Source organism: Tachysurus fulvidraco, chromosome 2 (genome assembly GCF_022655615.1).
Source record: "Tachysurus fulvidraco isolate hzauxx_2018 chromosome 2, HZAU_PFXX_2.0, whole genome shotgun sequence".
Taxonomy (NCBI): Eukaryota; Metazoa; Chordata; class Actinopteri; order Siluriformes; family Bagridae; genus Tachysurus; species Tachysurus fulvidraco.
In genome coordinates this window covers 34,317,854-34,340,897 of record NC_062519.1, presented here as the reverse complement: position 1 = coordinate 34,340,897, position 23,044 = coordinate 34,317,854, and the positions used below count along the sequence as shown (strand labels likewise).

At 37.7% G+C, this 23,044-nt stretch overlaps 1 protein-coding gene across 4 annotated transcripts in view; it reads left to right on the top strand.

Moving 5' to 3' along the window:
* The window catches only part of arnt2 (aryl-hydrocarbon receptor nuclear translocator 2), a 96,115-nt gene that overhangs the window by 16,201 nt on the left and 56,870 nt on the right, over positions 1 to 23,044 (top strand). For all 4 annotated transcript variants that reach the window (XM_027162152.2, XM_027162142.2, XM_027162132.2 and 1 more), the window contains 5 exons: positions 2,042 to 2,255; positions 3,371 to 3,584; positions 15,997 to 16,099; positions 20,622 to 20,687; positions 22,351 to 22,436. In XM_027162152.2, coding sequence (XP_027017953.1) covers positions 2,042 to 2,255; positions 3,371 to 3,584; positions 15,997 to 16,099; positions 20,622 to 20,687; positions 22,351 to 22,436 — 683 coding nt within the window. The remainder of the gene's footprint in view (positions 1 to 2,041; positions 2,256 to 3,370; positions 3,585 to 15,996; positions 16,100 to 20,621; positions 20,688 to 22,350; positions 22,437 to 23,044) is intronic.

Below are 23,044 nucleotides of genomic sequence, written 5' to 3'. Positions count from 1 at the left end.
AGACAGAGGCTCTAAAGCTGAGCCCAGCCAACACCGCTGTCCTGACAAGAAGTCATGAAATTGAGCGAGCGATCAGAGAGATTGATTGAGAAATATATTTAACATTTGGACTGAGACTATAATACAGCTTATAAATGAGGCAGAATTCAAACCAAAATACTGGTTACCAGTTCCCTGACAGGAGAAATGCGGACAGGTCTGCATATTAGTGGAGCAAATTGATAAAAAGCACAATATTCTTTGGTATATTTTTTTTTTTTGTAAAGATAAAGTGATAAAAAGAGAAAGTGTTCTAAGAAGATATAACTAAAGATTTGATTAGGAGGTGCACTAATGTTTGCCTGATTGCCAGATAGATTGAAAGCTTGCAGGAATAGTTCACAAGGCATCTGGACTAGACTGTGAAGAGATTTTCAAGACCGGGATCCCATGGGAGGAGGAGGAGGTCTTTACTTCCTTACTGTTTTGATATTCCTTTCTTTACTTCTCATGTGTCATGAGAGATATTATACATCCCTTGTTTGTGGATATCACTGCGATTCCTCTGTGGATTCGTCTTGCCTAGTGAATTATAAGGCATCCTAAATCAGCAAGGGCTAGTGGTAGCCTAGTGGTTAAGGTGTTGGGCGACCAATCGGAAGGTTGTGAGTTCGATCCCAGGTCCACCATGCTGCCACTTTAAACAAGGCCCTTAAACCTCAATTGCTCAGTTGTTTAAAAAAAATAATAATAATGAGATACTGTAAGTCGCTCTGTATAAGAGTGTCTACAAAATGCTGTTATTTATAAAGGCATAAAATCCACTTCACTTGGATGTGGGACACAAAACAATAGTAGTTCATTTTATTTTACGGTTGATTAAGCCAAATATTTATACTGTTAAACTTTTTTTCCAGTTGTCATAATATTTTTTGTAGCTTTTTGTCTTTATGCAGCCAACTCTGTCCGTGTAAATACATTCCTTGTCTTTAATTATCCCCCAGAGCTACATACATCCATTTCCCATGGAGCCATCACACTCAGATGACTAGTACTACAGATTTATTATATTTCTTTATTGGAGTTCAGTTTATGATTCAGCTTTGAGCGATTTCAAAACAACTATGTGCTCTTTAATGAATGTCTGAGATGAAGACTGAAGAAGGATAATGAACAGTATGAACAGTAGGTACATGGTGATTGATTGTCCAAATTAATGAGGGAATTTCTTGTCTTCACATTCTCAAAAAAATGGGAACTGCAGACTAATGCCAAGATCTAAGACATGCATTACAAGACAGGTATTATTCTTATATATATATATATATATATATATATATATATATATATATATATATATATATATATTCTTGCTTTTAACAGTATACAGATTTAGCTCTCTATCGAGCAAGCCTAAGGTGAGAAACTCTAAGGTGAATAAAACAGGTATCAAAACCCATTAGTGACATTAAAAATCCCAGTTGTATGTTTGCTTGCTCTGTTGTATCAAGCTATTTAGAGCTATAAATAGTAAATAGTATAGTATATAATATATATAATATTATAAATATACTATATAATAGTATAGCTAAAGTTCTTATTGGTATTTGGTTTATATTTGTATCTTCTAAGTGTTGTTGTCCAATGCTGTGCTGAAGAACAAAGCTGGGGCAGTCGTTATCTGATGCCCCTAGAGCAGAGAGAGCTACAGGTCCAACTCAATATCCTGACATGTGGCAGAGCGGCAGTGCAAAGAACAACACAGTTAGATAACAACACAAATGAGTTAGTCCTCATTTCCTCAAGAGGGGGTTATGGATATTATTTTTTGCTCTTTCAGGTTCAAGGTAATGAGTAATGATATGAACATGAGTCAGTTATAGATTTCCTTGCATTCCAGTTTGTGTTAAATAAGTATGAATGAATTAGGGACTCATTCTTTACTTAACACCCTCAGGACAGTCAGACTTTTCCCTGAAGATTTCATGACTAATGAAATTATTATTTGATCTGTTATTACATGCATATAAAACACCAGCTTTTTTCCGCTTTCTCTGTGCAGAGAGAACCACAGTGAGATCGAGCGACGCCGACGCAATAAAATGACGCAGTACATCACCGAGCTGTCGGACATGGTGCCCACTTGCAGTGCGCTGGCACGGAAACCTGACAAGCTCACCATCCTGCGTATGGCCGTGTCACACATGAAGTCCATGAGAGGAACTGGTAACACGTCCACTGATGGAGCATACAAACCCTCCTTCCTCACTGAGCAGGTAGGCAGCGAGGCTTCATCAACACACAAATGAGTCTTTATTTTTTGCCAATTTAGACACCAAATTAAATTAAATTAGATAAACAAAATTTCAATTTATTCAAAAGAATAAATAATCACCTGTTTCAAAGCTTATCATATTCTCTGTTGATATGAATTAAGCAGCAGACAGAAATGATGAAACTTAAAGAGAGGTCAAAATGCTGTGGGCTGCTGTAAGGAGATGCAAAGGAAACAAGCACAAGTAGCACGATTGTCTAATATAGAGCTCTTTATGTCCCTTTATCTTCAAATTCATCATTCCAGTCTTTATTAAAGTAGAAAACTATAAACACCTAAAAAGTAGATGAGGGATTCATAAAAGAAAAAGATTCCTTCCTCAAACCACACAGGTATTTTAGTTACTGATGGTAAATTAGTTCGTCTTTAGGGTCCTCTTTAGGTTTCACCAAGGATATTAGCTAAAGCTAAATAAGAGCAGCTTTCTCTCTAATCTCCAAAAAGTAGTATAAAATGGTAGAAGAGTAGAATATTCTAGAAGTATTAGGTAGAAGATAATGTGAGGTATAGCTGCTTAAAATCCTATCTGAATAGTCATAAGAAATGGTTTTGTAATAATAATATTATAATTGTTTAAATATAAAAAAGTGGGGTTTTTTTTTTTCATTTATTTTTTATTTATTTTTATTCATTTTCAGTCTAATATTTTTCACAGTAAATTAGCCTAAATTGCCTTAAATATGATGGCAAAGCAACAATAACCATGTCCCTGTGACATTAATCATATGAACATTAATAGTATTGACATTTGGAGTAAAATCACTTCAGTCTTTGAAGAATCATAATGGATTCTGACAAACAGAAAAGATGGGCTTCTTCAGCACAATTGTACTCATCTTCCTTTTCATTTATTTATTTATTACTTCTTCTACTTCTTTATTTATTTTCTTCTGAAAATGCTTTCTTCCAAAACAACTTGCAGTTGAGATTAAACAGTGAACAGTAACCAATGAATTATGACTGCCTAATATTCTGTCTGAACTGCTTAAATGGCAATCATAGCATGTGTATACTTACTGAACTGAACCTAAACTGTGGTTGCGTTTTGTCCTGCAGGAGCTGAAGCATTTGATCCTGGAGGCAGCTGATGGCTTCCTGTTTGTGGTGGCAGCTGAGACAGGCCGTGTGATCTACGTGTCGGACTCTGTGACCCCCGTGCTGAACCATCCACAGTCTGAGTGGTTCGGCAGCACCCTGTATGAGCAAGTCCACCCTGACGACGTAGACAAACTCCGCGAGCAGCTCAGCACCTCTGAGAACTCCATGACCGGTGAGACACTTAAAAAGTTCCTCAAATAGACATAGAATACTTGGAGGAACCTCGTTAGGTCTAGCAAACAAAGCAGTGCCAAAAACAAGTGTTTTACGTTCGCTGCCATGCTGCCAAATAGAGGACAGGAAAACCGCTATTACACTATAGCACTCATTCATCCATTCCAGTGTTTGTATTTTTCAGCAGCTGATCTGATGGATCATTATCTAAAGTTACTATTATGAAGAATTATGGAACTACAGTGAATTTAACAGCAAAGGAATATAGTTATAAAAGTGCACGGAATGCAAGAATGGACCTGCTGATGGGGATTCTGGGAGTTGAAGGGCCTTGAATGCGGACTAGACAACAGGCATGCAACAGAGTAATGTTTATTGTTTGACCTATAATAGCATGTTTTATTCCCCCATATACCTGAGCAAATGTGTACTTTATTAAATTGATCAAACTTTTTTATCAGGTTATAGTTTACACATCCACAAACAAGTTTCTGTTAGCACTCAATTCCAGAAGCTGAAATCAGTTCCCTCATTGGCCTTTTTTTTGCATCTTGTTAAGTTACAGCTAAAGCTAGCAGTGTCATAACGAATGCTTTTGGTGTCATTTGACGTTGACTGGGAAATGGCTTACACTTCAGGGTCAGTAAAAAAAAAAGTCAGTGATCAATTTGAGATAATACTACCTTTGAAATATTAACTACTTTGTATGTGTAGTATGCCGTTTCGGACATAGCTAGTTATGGGGTATAAGTGAAAATACTTATATTACGGTTCCCTTAATAGATATTATTGAATATATTAAACTGTGAACTTCACATGAATCCACCATCAAGAACATTTAAATGTATTTTTTGTAATGGTTATTATTTTTTTGTCTGTTTGATTTTTAGCTCAGTGGATCAGTTTCAAATACTCAACAGCTGATTTATCAAGCGTTAGTCATTGAGTAAAATGAAACTCCTAATGAACAACATGAACATTACACCATATGCAGTGATTGTGGTTGTTTACTGACTAAATTCAGAACGCAGGGTGAATAGCAATTTTCATTATATAACAGTAGCGAGACCTTGAGTTCATTTAATTCTCAACATGTAGAATTATGTAGTTATTTGCTTCCTTGGTACTTTGTTACTTATGGTCCTCCACCTGTTCCAGTTTCCACCTCAACACCAGAGACTTGCTTGTTAGACTGATTGGCATCTCTAAAATTGTGTAAATGGGTGTGCAAGTGTGTGAGCGTGTGTGCAATGGTGCCTCGGATGTGAGTGTTTGTACTGTATTAGAGCCTGTTCATGGTGTTCAATCCATCCCTGCCTTATTCTCTGAGTCTCCCAGGGTAGACGCCAGGCGACCAGCAGTACAATGATAGATGGATGGAGGGATTTTGGTAACAATTAAACTTGTAGTTTGACAAAACTGATCCAAATGAAAATGAAGGATGTGGTTTTGTTTCAGCATGCATCAAGATAAATCAACTAAACTCTCTGAGGAAGTGTAATTGTGCTTCTTGGCAGTTGTGGTCAGTGTCCAGTCCAATCTGAGGTCTTTTGTTGATAATGGTTTTTAGAGCTTGAACTAATTTGAATCAATCATTTTAGGTAAATAATACATTGCACAGTAAGCTTTCCACGAATAGCTCATTTGTTCATGTTCTTTTCGAACAGCTTGGGACCTTGGTGCGTTGTTTGAGATCGGAGCCTGTAAAATATTAGCAGGCAAGAATCATTCTGACACACTTCATTGCCTGGAAGCATAAATACTGCTGACTGCTTCGAGCTTCGTGTCTGACGGGAACGATCATATATTTCACATGTCCTCACCAGAGGGCACTCTAAACTAACACATTTCTCAACTCTTTCTCTCTCTCTCTCTCTCTCTCTCTCTCTCTCTCTCTCTCTCTCTCTCTCTCTCTCTCTCTCTCTCTCTCTCTCTCTCCTCCGCCTGCAGCATTCTCTTAACATCTAACCATTTTAAAGAATAGATCTGCTTCCTAACAAGCAAGATAAATTCCAATAGCGCTAACTTGCATTATGCAAATGTGATTGTTCTTGAGTCTGAAAGATTTCTTTTGCTACTTTTAATAGAGAATATATTTATCATTTTCTTTAACATGGCCATTTGAGGTGGCCATGATGCTCATCGGTTACAGTGCTTTATATATTTATATATTATTACAGCTTATGTGTAATAAATGCTGTATTAACAGTCAAATGAACAAGACTGTGGTGCTGACTGAAATCAATACAAGTGCACCAACATACATAATAATTTGTCCAGAAATTTACCCTAAATGAATCAGACAATGGAGAGAATGTTCTCATTGGTGTAATAATCTCAGTGATTAGTTGATGAATGCTTGTCCTGACAGAATCTTGATCCTGCCCACTGTTGTGGTTAATCTTAGCTGTCAAAAGTTAAATAAAATCACATTTATATTTTGTGGTATAGGTAATTCTGTTATGGTCAGTGGGAATGAGCACAATTAGTGCCATGGTTTGCATTTCACTCTCCAGTTCAATTCATTCATTCTTATTCACATCTGTCACATCATGCTCTTTTTTTATTTATTAAAGATGTTAATGAAGCCACAGGGTCATCATAAAATAAGTCATTATGAAGCACTATAGATCAGGCATCCTTTTTCCACGGAAGTCCTCTCATTGAACTAAGGAGGGGTTTAATAATACGCAATGAGCTTCCATTCCCCACGCTCCCCGAATCTGCCATTATAACTGAGCTGCCAGGTCATTCACATGAGTGCATTTTAAGAATTAGTATATGATTGTCATTTGATACACAGTTTTGAAGTGAGTAATGTAATTTTTACATGTTCATTGTTATTCAAATACTTTTTTTAAGTTATTGGTCAACTGACCTTCTGAATGTATTTTTGATCCTTCAGTTAGGTGGTTTTCACATTGCACATGTTTCCTACAGCCCCCACCGACCCACCCACCCTCACACACACACACACACACACACACACACACACACACACACACACACACACACACACACACACACACACACACACACACACACACACACACACACACATTGTCAGTCTGTTTCAGACTCACTATCAATACCTGGTGCCTTTTTGTGTTCATTTTGTATCATCACAAATTTATCATCATAAATGTGCACAACTCCATAAATGTGACTCACCCTATTCTTTTTGATTTTTATTTTGGTGCTATTATGCACAGTAAGGTCATTGATCTTACCTCCTCTATGTCCCACAATGTTTCCGTGCCACTCATGGTACACGTGTGTTGTGGAACCTGATTCATGATTGGATAAAACACATCCTGATCAATGTAGCATTCAAATTCACAGGAATCGCGTGAAAATTTCGGTGCAAACAAACTCACACCACCTCCTATGGGATGTCTCAGGTCCGATACCACAGAATGCTTCAAAGTTTACATGGTAGCTTTCATGTTACCACTTTTTCATGCACACCAGGCTCTGTTTCAGTTTCCGTCATACACTAAACATTTTTTATATTTATATGAATAGCACTGTGTAAAGCATGTTCGCTGTGAGAGCCATTTCAGCACAGTTTACTCAAATCTTACTCAAGCTGTGTAGCTGTTATGGACACTGATTAATTTCATTTAAACCTGAGACGTGAGCTGGCTATTTATGTAGACACATTTTCCATTATTGAAGTCAACATGTTATAAAGGCCAAATTTTAATATCCTCTGTGTTGTATGGTCATATTTAATTCTGTTTAGTAATGATTGTATTTGTTTTTGTCCCGGTTGTTGGTGTAGATTTGTAAGATAAGACACAGAGCTAAATAGCCTTGTGCATTGTGGGTAATGATCATTGAGAAACTAAGGGGTAGCTGTAACCTAGATTATTCTTATTCTCAGGGGTAATTTGATTGAACTCAGCTTGATTATAGTCTCTTGTGAGTTGATGAGGCTCTTGCTTTACACTGCTGGGGGTCTGGATCTCTTCTGAGACAACACAATGCTTGTGATAATGTGAAACCTGGTGATATGATGCATCAGCCAACGTTCCGGGGTGATGCAGTTTAGAGCAGTTTCTGTCCAATATTGTGATTTAGGAATTGTGCAAGTACTTATCAAAGAATACATCTTAATAAAGGAATGGCAATTGAGAAATGGGATGCCATTTTCATTCACCCTGATTAACCAGCACCTTTATTTGTACTGACGGACAAAGAGAAGCTTGGGGAGATGGAGACACTGAAATAGAAAAATACAGAGTGCCAAAGAAAACTGGGTTAGTCATTTTTCTAATGAGAGTATTGGAAAAAAGGGTTCATAATCCCTTTTGTTAATGAGGCACAACATATAAACATTTGTATATTTAGATGTGCTAATAGAATGACACCAAAACAGCATTGTTGCAGTTTTGTTTTGGCATCTACAGCAGTGGTCCCGGACCTTTTTTTCGTTGCGGACCAGTCAATGTTTGATAATTTTACCTCGGCCCGCTGGGGGTGGGGGGTGGCGGCTATACAATTAAATTAAAATGAATCATTTTAATTTAATTGTATTTAAACATGCCTTTTTAACTCACTACAATGCTAAATCAATGAGAACCCTGAGCTTGTTTCTTTGCAACGAGACGGTTCCATCTGGGGTAATAGGAGACAATGACACCCGAAGTGTGCTGCTTATGTCCAGTTTATTCCGTTGGTTTGTTTTGGTTGCTGTCACTGCAGAAAACCCCGCTTCACACAGACAGCATGTCGGAAATGGCAATAGGGATTTAAGTGCTGTGGTGGCAATCTCAGGGTATTCCGCCATGACTTTAATCCAGAACACCGGCAGAGTTTCTAACTTTCTAACGACGTCTGTTTCGTGCTCATTTTTGCTAATTTATTGGTTAAATTTGAGCAAACACAATATACACGTACACCAAGCACTGTTAAACACGCTCAGCTCCAGACGTCACCTAAACCCGGACCGATATCATGATATTTTGCGCATGCGCGGTATTGGTGCGGCTTTAGGTGACGTCTCTCAGCTCCCGGTTAACCTCTCTCCATGGAAAGTTGCACAAACCCGAGAGAAATACACAACAGTAAATAAAATGGAAATAATTTAATGTTCTTGGGCGGCCCGGTACCATTTGGTCCGCGGACCGGGGGTTGGGGACCACTGATCTACAATGTTTGTAGTGGTCTGGGGAAACCTTGAACCACATAGCTAGTACAGGCTTTCTGCAAACATCATGTTCAGTCAATATGGAGGCAGGTTTACTAACAAAGCTGCAAAAATGGCCATGAATAAGCTGGTATAAATGTTGCCACACTACCAGCACATACTGATTGTGGTGCTAATGAAGCTTCAGTGTTGGGTTTGTTGTAGCGCCATTTGGCTTTCCCAAAGACTTTGTCTGAATGTGAGGCAACACACACCACTAATTGGTATAAATGTAGCCTTATTTTTCTTGGTCATTATTTTTAAATTCTACTGTTGTGATAAACACTGTATAAAAATATGTAGGAAAGTATTTCAGTTTGGGATTCAAAACATTTTCATAGTAAAAATGTTAAAAGCTCATCAGCTAAAGGACTTTTTATCATGAGTAGGTAAGACTTCACTTAGAACCATTGTATGGAACCCCAGTGTATGTGGGTGTGGAGGAAGACTCTAGAGACAGGTACAATGTTAGCTAAGCTCCAGGCTCACGTTTATTATGCTCTTAGCGAACTTAAAAAAAAAAACTCAACAAAATCATAGTTCAAAAGAAAAGCAGCTTTCATGCCATCAGATTCACACACACAAACACACACACACACACACACACACACACACACACACACACACACACACACACATATGTGTGTTTGTGTGCATGAGTGTGTGTGTTGCATGATCTGCCCAGATCAGACACTCTATCTCTCTCTCTCTCTTTCTCTCATCACTGAAAGCACAACGATGGTCTGACCTGCCTCCCTTCTGTCCATACACCTAGCCACTCCCCCACTGACACATAATGATAATACTAGAAATTATACTTGATACTTGATGACACTTCCTTGAATCGTGATGTAGAATAGTCAAGTAAAGAAGAATAAGTTTTTATTGTCATTCCAAATATATATAGCTGTTGCAGTACACAGTGAAATAAGACAACATTTCTCAGGGACCATGGTGCTACATAGAACAAAGACAAATCTTTGGGGACTTAGTAAGATGTCCTAGCCACATAAAGTGCAAAAGACAAAAAAGACAGCACAGGACAAAAGACAAAAAAGACAGTGCAGGACAAAAGACAGTGCTGCAAACAAAAAATACAAGGCATTACACAAAAGACAATACACAAAAGCAGTGCAGACTATTGTAAATACTGGAATGAACAAATTAGTATTATAGCAGCAGTTACATGAGGTATTGTAAAGGATTGTGCAAAACAGCAGTCGATTGAGATGTGAGACAGCATGTGCAAAAGGTCATTGAAAGCAAAAATGCTCTGTGGGAGGAATGGGATGAGAGAGCATCACGGACATCTCTGAAGTCATGTATGCGTAAGAGGGCTAATCTCTTTTCCTGTGTTTGAGAAGATTGAGAAGATTTGCTGGCTGGCTTCATGTGTCTTGGAGGAAACATGTTGGTCTTCATCCTCTCAGGTTGCTCTATGTGTGATAGGAGAGGGCTGGCTTGTGGGTGAGAGCCTGAAGACAACTAATGGATTTGTAAAACCCACAACAAAAAAAAACATTCTGATGTTATTCATCTCAATGTTTATTTCATTAGATTGTCCAGCCTGAGTATACTTGTAATAAAAGGAACTGTGTGTGTCAGGCTTTATCAAGAGAGACGCCTCGATTCATTCTGTCACTGTCATCTCTTAACTTTTGCACATTACACACGGTTTTGAATCACCGCAGCATATCATAAACATTGAGATGAATTTCCAGCTATAAAACTATCTCTAAAACTATCCATCATCACTTACCGACAGAGCGGTAAATTTCACAAACATCCCAGCTAAAGTGTGTTATATTAGATGATGGGCATTGAAGAATTTCCCTTCATGTCTGAGGGGAGAAGAAATTAATTCTGCTCACCTCCATCTTTCTAATGTTCTTGTAGCCGGTCCAGCTAAAATATTGAAAAGTTCCTGATGAGGTTTTGATAAGCTCATATTTTTCAGTGATAAAGCGAGCAGCAAAGAGATTTTTCTCTCTTCCCTCTCCATGGCTAATGTGCCTTTCAAAGTTGAACTGTTATATATTGTTCTTGCATGCATAATTGTATTGCGCAATCTGCTGGTTAACGCTTGATTTTGTCTGGAGCGTGAAATGATGGTGAAGTGCTGAGTGGAGGCTCAGCCATCATCAATCAGGCCAAAACATCAGCATCTAATGGTGTAACACACCTCACATTCATTCCTGGTACGTCCGCTCCAGGCTGAGCATGGTACTGGTTACAACACTGCTTTGTTTTCAACACTGAAAATATAATCATCCAAAAACAAAAAACATCAACCCCCTAAACTGATATACACATTTCCATGACGTGTCCTTTTTTAATCCAATTTGATTGTGCGAATGTTGAATTACGATATAATTAAATCACGCGGTAATTGGGCAAACATTGCACAAGTATTAGAACCAAGTATCAATTATGTTCTTGTCTGGATTAAATGTAATCAGGTTTATGCTCTTATATTTAAGTACAATTGATTAATTGAGGGTTTTGCTTCTACAAAATTTAGGCGGAAGTGATTTACAATCATTTGTCACCATGAATTTTCTAGTGTTTATCCTTTAGACAGTGATCAAGCTGAAATACATTTTTAACATGTAAACTTTCACAAGAAGCTGATGAATGTGGTTTTCTATCACATATGAGCACATTTATTTAGTTATTTATTTGTGGTGGCAAACTTTGTGTGTGTGAGAGAGAGAGATAGAGAGAGAGAGTGAGTGAGAGAGAGAGAGAGAGAGAGAGAGAGAGAGAGAGAGAGAGAGAGAGAGAGAGAGAGAGAGAGAGGTGTCTTGCCCTATTCCCAAGACCCTATTGACCCCGATCCACTGTAATTCTAAATCTAAGAAAAATGGTTAAAAAAAACTTCCGATATAAATAATAATAACTGATACTTGTTAGCAATATGCATAATATGTGTAAGGCCATATACAGAAAGCTAAAAGGCATGGCTCAGAAACAAGGATCAGGAATACATAATAATGTCTATTCTTTAGGTCTGTGTTATTTTATGTTGCACCTTGGTCCTGGAGAAACGTTTCATTCCATTATTATACTGTATCAGATATATATGGTTGAAATGACAATAAAAGCCTCTTGACTAACACTGAACACAATTTTGCACAGACACAACAAGGACAAAATAGACAAAATAATCAAGGGCCAAAACAAAACAGGTAAATACAAACAATTAGTAAGCAAATGGCAGGTTGTATTGCTAAAACAGGAGCAAAACAAATGTGAACCATAACACAACTGATGCATCTGTTCCAGTTTGACTGTCCGTGTCAGGATTGTGCTGTGAATGATCTTTTGTTCAAGTAATATCTCCTCACTGCTGGTCCTGTGGTGGCGACGAATGGGGAACAGTATAGTGACGAGCCTTTTGCAAATGACTCCCTGAGTCAGCACTTTTTTAGGTGAAAGTTGAGAACTTTTTTTTTTTTTGTAAATGCAGGCAATTAGGTTATTCCATTTATCAGGATAAGTGGAAATGAATCTTTTTAATGACGCCCAGACACAGCAGGGAAAATAATGTTAACGCAGAAATGCTTCCTCTATTTGTAATGCTTTGCTGATTTTGCAATTACTGAAATAGATTTTATACAATGAAATACAAAGTAGTGTTGTTTTGTTCATTTGAAGGGAGGGAAAGACTTTTTAAAACAATTCCAGCCATAATTAGGCAAAGAAGAACAATCACATATATGGTGGATATTGTAAAGTTTTCTGGCTTTTGAAAAAAAAAAAAGCAGTGAGCCATTTGGTAGAATAAAGTGCCATGCTTTATTGGTGAGCTGAGCCATATCTCTGTTGGTGTTTACGTTGTATTTAATCCTGCCTAGTACAGATAAAAATTTCTAAGCCGGACAAACTTAACAATGTTTCCGGTAGCTTTTTCTTTAACTTTGAAATTGTTTCATGAAGCCATACTCACCCTTCTAATGAACATCATACAGTATCATGAGCCTTATTGAACTGCATGTTACAAAACCTGTTTCAATAATTGCAATTTAAAAGAGCCAGAATTCCAGAATCTTTCTCTCTTTTCATCTCTTTAAATATGTGCAATTTTAATCAACTCTCATAATTACACATGTGTAACATTTCCCCCAAAGTCATTTCCCAAACTAATTTAATTTAGAAACATTATTCTTTGTCAAAATGCAATCTGGTGTTGCTTTCACCAAATATTAGTTCGGTGACGAAAAGAAACATTTTGTCCATTGCTTGTTTTGCCCTCGAAGGGCCCCGTTACGCTTTGTTGTGTTTCCCACCCTTTTATCTGCTCGACACGTGTGGAAGACAAGTTCTGCCTAAATATTTTCCCTAGCTGTCTTTTAATGCCACGCAATAATTGCTGTTTGTTTCTTCGTATCTTTCTCTGGATATAGAGAATAGCTCTTCCATGGAAGTGCACGGCAAAGCCAAGAGGAGGTCATGTAGAATGAGTGTAAGCTATTTACACCAAACCAAAATGTCCCATGAAGCCAAACACGTTGGCAGAGGAAATGCTTCCTCGAGTGGAAGGGATTTGACCCTTTTCTCTAAATGATTGCTGCTTTGCTTGGTCTTGTTCCCGATGCCATCTTCCAGGCCAAACTGGCACTTAGTCCTTTCCATTTGAGACTAAATCAAAGCGATTTAAATTATCAGAGCCTGTGACTAGGGGAGCTGAACCGGTCATGGGTTGCAGGAGGTTACACATTTCAGCTGTGCTTTTAGCTCTCTCCATTTCCCCCCTGTTTTTTCCTCTTCCTCCTCTGCCAAGATTTTCACTCCAAAGTAAACTTCACCTGCAGTGCCTCTTTGCTGGGAACAGTGGAAGCTCTTTGGACCCACACCACACCATAAAACAACAACTGAGCATGTTAAACACGAGTGCTGCTTACTCATCCCACTCCAAACAGACATGGGTCACAAGTGACGTCCAGACAAACTTACCGTAACCACAATCGTCATGTTTTTATTGTGTGAACGGGGAAAAGCTTGTAGATGATTAAAAGCTTGTATTTATTATTGCGAGGCTATTCAGGTTAACGCAATAACAGTTTGTTTATGCTCGTCATCTCGTTCATTTGGAGAATTTATCTTAAACCTCAGATTTATATAAACCTCCTGGTTTCTTTTACAATGAACCACACAACCTCTGTTCTGCCGCCGCTCTTTTTCCAATATTTATCTCTTGTCTCTGTTGTCCAAAAATAACACATTTGTGTGTAATCTGGATGGAGGCTTTCTCTAGAGCGTCCCTCAATGAGCTTATTTTATGATAAGCTCATATTTTTATGCCATTTGAACTCTGTAGCAAGTTCCCATCAGACTGCTGTAAGTCATTAAAGCCAAGTGTGTTTCCACGTAACCGAAGTTAAGAGGTCAGAGTTATTGGACAGGTTACACGTGGCATGTCTGAATTTCTGGGCAGCAGATTGTGTGGAAAATCCCCTTTATGCCATGAGCAGTTTAGCACTGTTGGGCTGAAAATGTGGCCCAGTGTATCTGTTGTATATCATTCAATGTCTGCACACACACACACACACTCGGAATTAAAATAAGAAATCAGAGATCCTTCCTTGTCATAGTGAACAAAATGGTCAGAATATTAACAGTAGAAAGAAACAAGATGATATCAATGCAAAAGATTGTATTTCCATTTCTAAATGTCATATAAATATTATGTAATAAGGTGCACTGCAGCCCAGAGGGCATTGGCAGTCTCTGCTCATTATTGCTTCCTGGAATTCTGTATATTTTTGTACATTCATTTATTTTTCGGTATTACTTTCTTCTGGTCAAAGTCATAGTGGCTCTGAAGCCTATACTGAGAACTCTGGGTGCCAGACAGAAATAAGATATTAAAAAAAAAAAGATCAGCCAAATGGTCTGCAGCTCCCACTCTGAATGTGATAAGTATTCTCTAATAATTTGCAGCTTTATTAAATTTATTGCAACCTTTTGTCTCTATATATTTAAGAGCTTGGTTCCTACACTTCAATACAGGAAGTATGAAACCCTGATCTGTAAAATTCTTATCCTTGATCTGCAGAGAACTACGTCTTTTACTGAAGATATCAGTAACTTACTCTGTGCTTGTTGTTTGACATTTTGCACTTTACAATTCTTCCTTATTAACACTATATGAAATTATTGTGAAACAATTCATTTATATATGAAAGTGTTTTTTTCTATATTAACAACTTACACATGGGTTTCTTCAACTTACACATTGGTTGAGGATGTTAGAAGGGTGTGTAGCCATTGATGATTTCTGAGGAGACATTTATTTAGCTTTTTTGACAGAGTCTCTTCTCCACTACCCAAGCACTTAAACTGTCAGTGGCAAAGCTGTATCTTCTCAAGAGCTCTACATCTTTAGGACTGAGGGCTTTGTGCTTTCTCGGTAACATGCCAAGCTCCTTTATATCCCATTAACCTCAAGAGAGAAGAAAAAGAGACCTGAGAGGAAAAGGCTATAGAAATATGTCTCTTGTAATGAAACTATTATGACGTAAAGAACATGTATGTATAAATGGATAAAATGCAAAATAATTAGTTCCTTACTTATTAGGCTAGGAGTAATGTTCATCTGCAGAAATGGTGATGAAATAAGAGGAAATTTAAAAGGATCATGTGCACATTGCTATTTGTTGTTAAGAAGGAATACATTGAAGCAATTAGCTGGAAATTTCTGCTATTTCTATCTTTATTTAACTCTATTTATTTGTGGAGGAATGCTAATAGCTTGTGGAGGATTTAGTGTCATCGCTTTAGTGTAGAAAGCTGGTCGGTGGGGTGGGATCTGGAAACAGCTGACAGCTGCTTGTTTTTGGTAACTTCTATCTCTTTCTCTCTCTTTTATTTTTAACCAGGTTTTCTTTCATTTGTTTATGGAAATGGCTTTAGACTTAGAACATAGACGCTCGCCAGTCCTGCAGCTATGACTATTACTTTGTTACTCAATAATAATAGCACATGATTCACCGACTGCTGGGTTTGACCGGGAGACATGTTTGCATGCTTTGGTTCTCAGTGGTGTCGCTCTGTTAGCTGTTCTAAAAAGAAAATGCATTCACGGAGTTATTTGAGTGCAAAGCCTCCAGTAAAGAACTAAAATAGTAGGCGTCAGACAGCATTGTAATGATAACTTTATTCAGATGTAGTACTTCCTGCTTGTTTCATTCAGTGTGTGCATGTGTGTGTGTTGCAGGCCGGATTCTAGACCTGAAGACTGGGACAGTGAAGAAGGAGGGACAGCAGTCCTCAATGAGGATGTGTATGGGCTCCAGACGCTCCTTTATCTGCAGGATGAGGTATAAAATTCAAAGCTGGGATCTAACAGATCCTCTTTTACAGGACCTTTCACAGCCACGTCTGTAGGAACTTTCAGAGCCATTTTATTCGGAACTTTGAGCTCCACCATCAAAAGAACTTTCAGAACTACTATTAAAGGAAGTTTTTGAGCTGCTTACTTGGGAAATTTTAGTGCCGCTTCCCTACGAACTTTCAGAAACAGTCTCTTAATTATTTTCAGAAACAATTTCTTCACAATCACATTCATAGGAACTTGAGAACCATTTCCCTACTTCTGTTATTCACATAGTCTACTTCAGGGGTTCTTCTTTTATCATTTGTATCATCATTTAACTGTAAATTACCTGGACACCTATTTTACATATATATGGTCAGCTATTTTACATATATAAAACATTTTTGTCTACTTATTAGATCCATACAGTTTTTCCCAGTTTTTACTCAATAGGAACACAATAGGTCCTAACGTGTTACTTCACGAGATTCTTTATTTCTAGACTGATGTTAGGATAAAGCTCTTTCAATTCAAAGGACTAGCCAAATTACTTTATAATTAGCCATCGTGATGTTAATATAAGAACTTTTATAATGGTTAGTAATGGTGAGAATAAAAATGAAAGGTATCTGAGAGAAATCTCTGCCTGATACACAATGCGCTACACTTGTCTGTCGACTGTATAGTTTAAAAGATAGCACCCAAGACCCATAAGGCACTATGAGTGTGACTGTTTAATGAACAGAGTGTGGGTTCGGACACAATCTGTGATTCTGCTTCATAACACCTCACATAATCTATACCCTTCTTCGCATTCTGATAAGATTCTCATGGTTTATGTCAATGTGTAATTAACAGGCATCACAGTGTTTTAAATGCACATCACTCTTTTATTTTATACTATCCAACCATAGCCATTCCTACTTGGAAAAAATAAATTACCTGACAAGGACAACATACAAATATGAGCCATATATTGCCCCCTTTATTTACCCTTTTAATTTTATAACAGCAGTTAAATTGCTAAAGCTGTGATGCTGACTGATGTTGTTCTTGCTTTATGCCTGCACCTTCAGAGTTATAAAGCTTCTTACTTTCTGACTGCTCCGAAAGTCAAAATGCTTTCATTAGAGGAGATTGAAAATACAATCAAGTAATTAGCCACAGAATCTTTTGTCCTACAAAATAGGTTACTTTTAGTGTCTGGCCTCTTCGTGCTTGTGCATATATATATAGCTTCTTGAGGTGTAAAGAAAAAGTAATTTGTATCAGAAAATGTGCACACAACAGTTGTAAAGAGTGGCTATCAAAGACATGCCACTCTCCTATGGTTTTGCTCATCAGGCTCATTCTGTTCTGGAGATTTATGCCTGTAAAGGTGCCAACATTTTGCTGTTTGCTCTGTAAGAAATAAATGGCTGGTAGCCTTCATTTATGTTAGCTTTCATCCTAAGTGCCATCTACCTAGATTAGTAGCTGTTTTATGAGCAGGTGACCAGATTAGCCCCTTTTGCACAACAACCTTAGAAAAAATAAAAAGCTACAAATTCGGCACGGTTTAATTGCTATGTTGTTTTCAGGGATAAGAACCTGGAATAAAATCAAATTAAATACTTCACTAGTATAAGTGAATTAAGTGAAACCTGACTTTCTGTACGTGGAAGCCTGGACTGTTTTCTTGTTTGCTTCCTTTAAACCTTGCTTGAACCTTCATGTTGTCCAAAAATGGGTTCTAATATACCAGTGTTGCACATATCTAAGGCATGACCTAGCAGTGTCTCAGTGTTTATCCCCCAAAATATGTCCCAAACAATGCTTTGTTTTTCACAAGAAGATACAGATCCTCAGGAAAATTCCTGTACTTCCCACAGAATAATGAAGAGGTATTTTCTGCTCGCAAGCCCTCTTTGAATAATGGCTAGCTTTCTGTTTTTGTCTACAAAGACACGTTGTTTGGTTCATGTTCGAAATCAGCCGTCGTCTCTGTTTATTCTGCCTGTGTGTTTTTACATACTTCAGCATGAACTAATAACTGTCAGAAACGTCATCCAGGAATGTGCATGCGTTTCAGTTTTTCTATTTGTGTCTGTTTGAAAATTAGAACAGTATGTCAGGGTTGCGATGGTACGTAGCACTGATGAGAAACATACGTCCATAACAAAATTCCTTCTAATGACTGTAGACTGCAAAGCTGTAAAGAACAGAAGTGATTATGTAATGTTTAGCCAACTGCATTTACTCATCTTGAGTAGACTTCAGGGAAAAAGAGATATTTTTTGTTTTGTTCTAGATTTGTGCACAAGGACTGCTAAATAACATGTTTAGCCCTGATGATCAAAGGAAACACTTATGTTACCTTGATAAGGGTGACCTTTTGAATGGGAAATTCCATGCGTGTGGTTCAAATTATTCCTGATGGAAATTTTTTCGCAGCTTAAAAAATATTCCCAAGATGTCAGAGACCTCATGCTGGTTCGCATAGTGAGTCATTAGCAAAGACAAGTAACATAAGCGTTAGTTGGTTTTAACGGGATGTGGTTTAATAATACATGTTCAGAAAGTCCTTTCTCACATTGCATTGCATTGCACTGTAAATTCCCAAATGGGTCTCAGGGTGTATTCAATCAACCAAGGTACAGTACAATTATTTTGCTTTATAACACTATAGCTATTGTGATACTGTCTCAATTTCATTTTTTCAGTGTTTGATCCGTACCTGTTTGAGACGGTACCTTAATATTGACTTTTTAAAAATTAAATATATGATAATAAACTCTTCATAAATACAGATAAAATGTCTTTTCTCTCAGCCCCTCTCTCATTCATCTTATAATGACATGATAAATACTGCCAATAGAAAAGGTTTCATGGAAAAGCCATTCTCAGGAATGTACTATGTGGGGTTATATAATTATTACTGGAGTGCATACTTAGATTATGTTCGCATCATTTTGTAGAGACCCTTATCCAAAGCAACTACATTTGGCAGCTTGGTGGTCCTGAGATTTGTGCTCACAAGCTTTCAGGCAAACATCTCAAAAACTGAGCTACCTATTGTTAGGGATCAGCGCGGATCCGTTAGGGATCAGCGCAGACTTGGTGCCATGTGCGTTTGTTGTTTGTTTGTGTCACGTGATTGCCCCGTCCACGTCTGCTCCTCCCCGGTCATCACACCTGTTTCCCTTTGTGTGTGATTATCCGTGTCGCTATAAACGTGAGCCGCGTTGCATTAGGCAGCGCGGCTTCATTGATAATATTGTTAGTTCCCCTTGTGTTGTGGTTTATGTTTGTCTTCCTAGTGTATTAAACCCCTTTCATTTGAAGCTATCCTGCGTACGGGTCTGTTCCAAGCCACCACTGCCAGGGTATTGACACCTATCTTGTCCACCTTATAATCTTTACTCCTTATCTTTGGGGTATTTCTGGGAGTTTAGACAAATCCATGAAAGTTTTTATTTAGCATATATTTATCCTCTCAGGGTTTTCTGAAAAAGGGCCATACCTCAAGGAACCATGCAAGGAGTGTATGCAGTATAGTAGAAGTCCTTTGCATATACTGTACTTTCTGGCCACATGACAGCATATGTGTGTCTTCTTCAAGCTGTTATCACAAATTTGGAAGCACAACAACAACTGTCTAGACTGTATGCAATAGCAATTAAATTTCCTTAGGTGGCCTGAAAACAGAGCACCGAACCCTGGTCTAAACCCCAGTGAACATCATTGGGTTGAACTGAAACAGTGACTGCTCACCTTTTCTCACTCTGGTTTCATTAATGCTCTTCTGGCTGAATGATCACAGATCTCCAGAGACATGTTTCAAAATCTAGTGGAAATGCTTCACAGACCTCCATTTTGAAATATGTGAAACATACGTGTGATAGCTTGTGACTACACACGTTTGGCTATATGGTGGATTTATCAAAAACTTTTAACTAAACTGGAAAGTATGGTGCTGCGTGTTTATGTTCTTGCTGTGACGAACTTGGGTTTCCTTAGTTTTCTCGTTCCTCTGAACTAATCCTTCATCTGCCAAATGTGGTAAATGTAATCCTAACAGCATATCTGTAGGTGGATCTAGGTTTTCCTATGGGTCTTACTCATGACCCCAGTAGGGACAGCATGGTGGTGATAGGAAGGATTTGAAATGGCATCCACTGGCACTGGTACACCTTCAGCATGCAAGGATCCTCTTAAATGAACCTGGTTTCCTTCAGGGGACGGTAAAGATCCATCCATCCATACCGTTTGTGCATTTGTGGTGTGTAGTTGATAGCATTTTCATGCATTCATGTTGAAAAAAATGAAATAACAAAAAATGTAACCATATGTTCACCGTTTCTGAGCTAGCTCTATGGAATTAATTTCCACATTTCTACAAATATCTGTTTTTTCCAATGCTTGTGAGTGGGTAAACTCTTTCCAATGACTTTGGTTTTACACAATTTGTAGTCTTTCCTGTGTTTTAAATAAAAAAGCACTCTGTAAGTAAACTGTTTCTTTTCTTTTATTTCCTGTGATTTCAGGTGCGGCAGCGCTCCACTGGATCACATCTCACTCAACCGCCTGTCGAGCATGAGGAAGAGATACAGGCAAGCATACAAACACGCACTCTCCGTCTTCTGTCACTCCAACTATAACTATGACATGTTACTATAGTAATCACGCTAATAATAGTTATTTTATTATAAGGATATACACTCTGACTGCACACTAGGAAACAGTATAGGACACAGTAATGACATGTTTTGTGTAAAAATCTGTAATAAATGAGGTACTCAGGTAAAGAGCGAATAACATGGGAGTAATCTTTACACAACCTGATTGTTACACTCCTACCTCAGTTGCCTGGTGTTTTCAATTTCTAATATATCAGCACTATAAAATGTTTTTTTTAACAATATGAATAAAAATAGCTTGGAATAGTTTATATACAAAGCGTCAATATTTGTAGTCAGTACTTTTCTATAATGGAAAGCATACGAGGAAAGCATTTTTGCTTTGTTGATGCGAAGTTTAATCCACTGTCCATGTTCTGTCTTTTGTAAATTTGCCCTTTTGACTCATCATGTTTAACTCTCATCTGTCACACACATTTCTGACAGAACCCTGACTCAAGGACATACACATTTTCAGCCCACAAAGGCTTTGGAATGCGCTTCAATCTCAGCCAAAGATCTCAGCCCATATTCCCTAAAACAAATTAACACCAGCACCGAAGCAGAACTGCTTTTGTCCGAGTTATAATCAGGAAGCTTTTAAAGTGAATGTAAACCGAATTTCATGTAGATACACATAATGTCAGTTTAACGTCCATCCAGTCCAGGAATAATCCATCAATTATTCAGTCTGATCAAAATGTCCGGCTGAATTATTGATGAAAGGCGTACTGCCAAATGATTTCAGAGGAAATCAGATGTTTAAATTGCCATAGCATGTACTCTTTGAGGAGGAATGTAGGTGATTACAAGCACCTTTCCAAATGAACCTATATAAAATATTATAAAGATTTCTTTGGAATTTTTTTTTTTTTGTATTCTTGATTTTTGTCTGCTTCAAAAAAAAAAAATACTGCTGGCAGGCACAGAACTGGTAAATGCAAGTTGATGGAGTTTAATGTTGCTTTATGCATAGGGCGCAGACACATTAACCACTCGTAACCTTCTAGATTCTGTAAAACTCTCCCATCAACCACAAGGTCAGGTACGGTTTAGCACATAGCAAACCATAGCAACAGGATTTCTCTGCACCTGCGTTTACCTTTATGGATGATTTTAATTTTTTTTTAATTGAATTGTGTGCTCTTTATTCTGTGAGGTTTTATAGATTTTTTTACAGCCATATTTCAAATCACACTTTTGGGATCCTTTTACTATTAAAATATAATAGTACAAAAACACAAAAATATAATAGTACAAAAATACAAAAACACGTAAAAAATATATATTATGCTACGGAAAACTACATAATAGGACAATAAATAGAACGTGTATTTTGTATCAATTCAATAATTATCATGCATATTATCTCAGAAATAGGGAGACATGCCACTGTGTTTAGTAGTTGTCATTAATTTCAGATTAAAGCAAGAACTTGACTTGTTTTTGAAGAAAGATGTGAAGTTTTGAAAGTGAGCACTTCCGTGGCTGCCTAATACACACATGCTTGTGTATCAGCAGCTTTGTAGGAAAGAGTAATCCTTTTATAATATGCATGTTGTGTCACAGTGCAGTGAAACCCGTGTCTCTCCTACAGGAACGGACTCGGACCGTCAAAGGAAGGCGAGGCTCAGTATTCAGTGGTGCATTGCACTGGCTACATCAAGGCTTGGCCCCCGGCAGGTATTTACTGTACATACACACAGCATATCTACTTCCAATTCATGTGGCAAACCAGTGTGTATCTGTGTGTGGGTGAGAGAGGGATGGAGGAAGGGAGGGGGAGGTAGGGTTGCCAGAATATATTTACCGTTTTCAAAACAGTCATGGGTTAAAACATCACAGACTGTGTGATTATAATTATATGTACAATGGTATTTATTACAAGAACAATTGGCTTAAAAATATCCCAGTTTTTGAGATGGACAGTCTGGTAATAAATGTAGTGTTTAAACTGTATTTTAAACACTCACGGTTGATATAAATTTGAAACTAAACACATTTCAGTGGCAAAAAAAAACTCTCTTAGATGATATGAGGAAGAACTCTTATTAGGAAATGGACTCAAAAGGGAACATGTCCTCATCTGGGTGACACTGGATAATGCAATTATAAAAATGTTCCTTCTGTAAATGTGCACTACATGCTCAAAAAGTGCAATTCTGTCACCAGGAAATTCATTCTACTGCAGCTTTAACACAAAGTTTATTTTTGCTATTTTCCATGAAGTGTCTATTTCAACTGGACACTTGCATGCATGACTGTCCAAAAGATTTATCGAGCAGATGTTC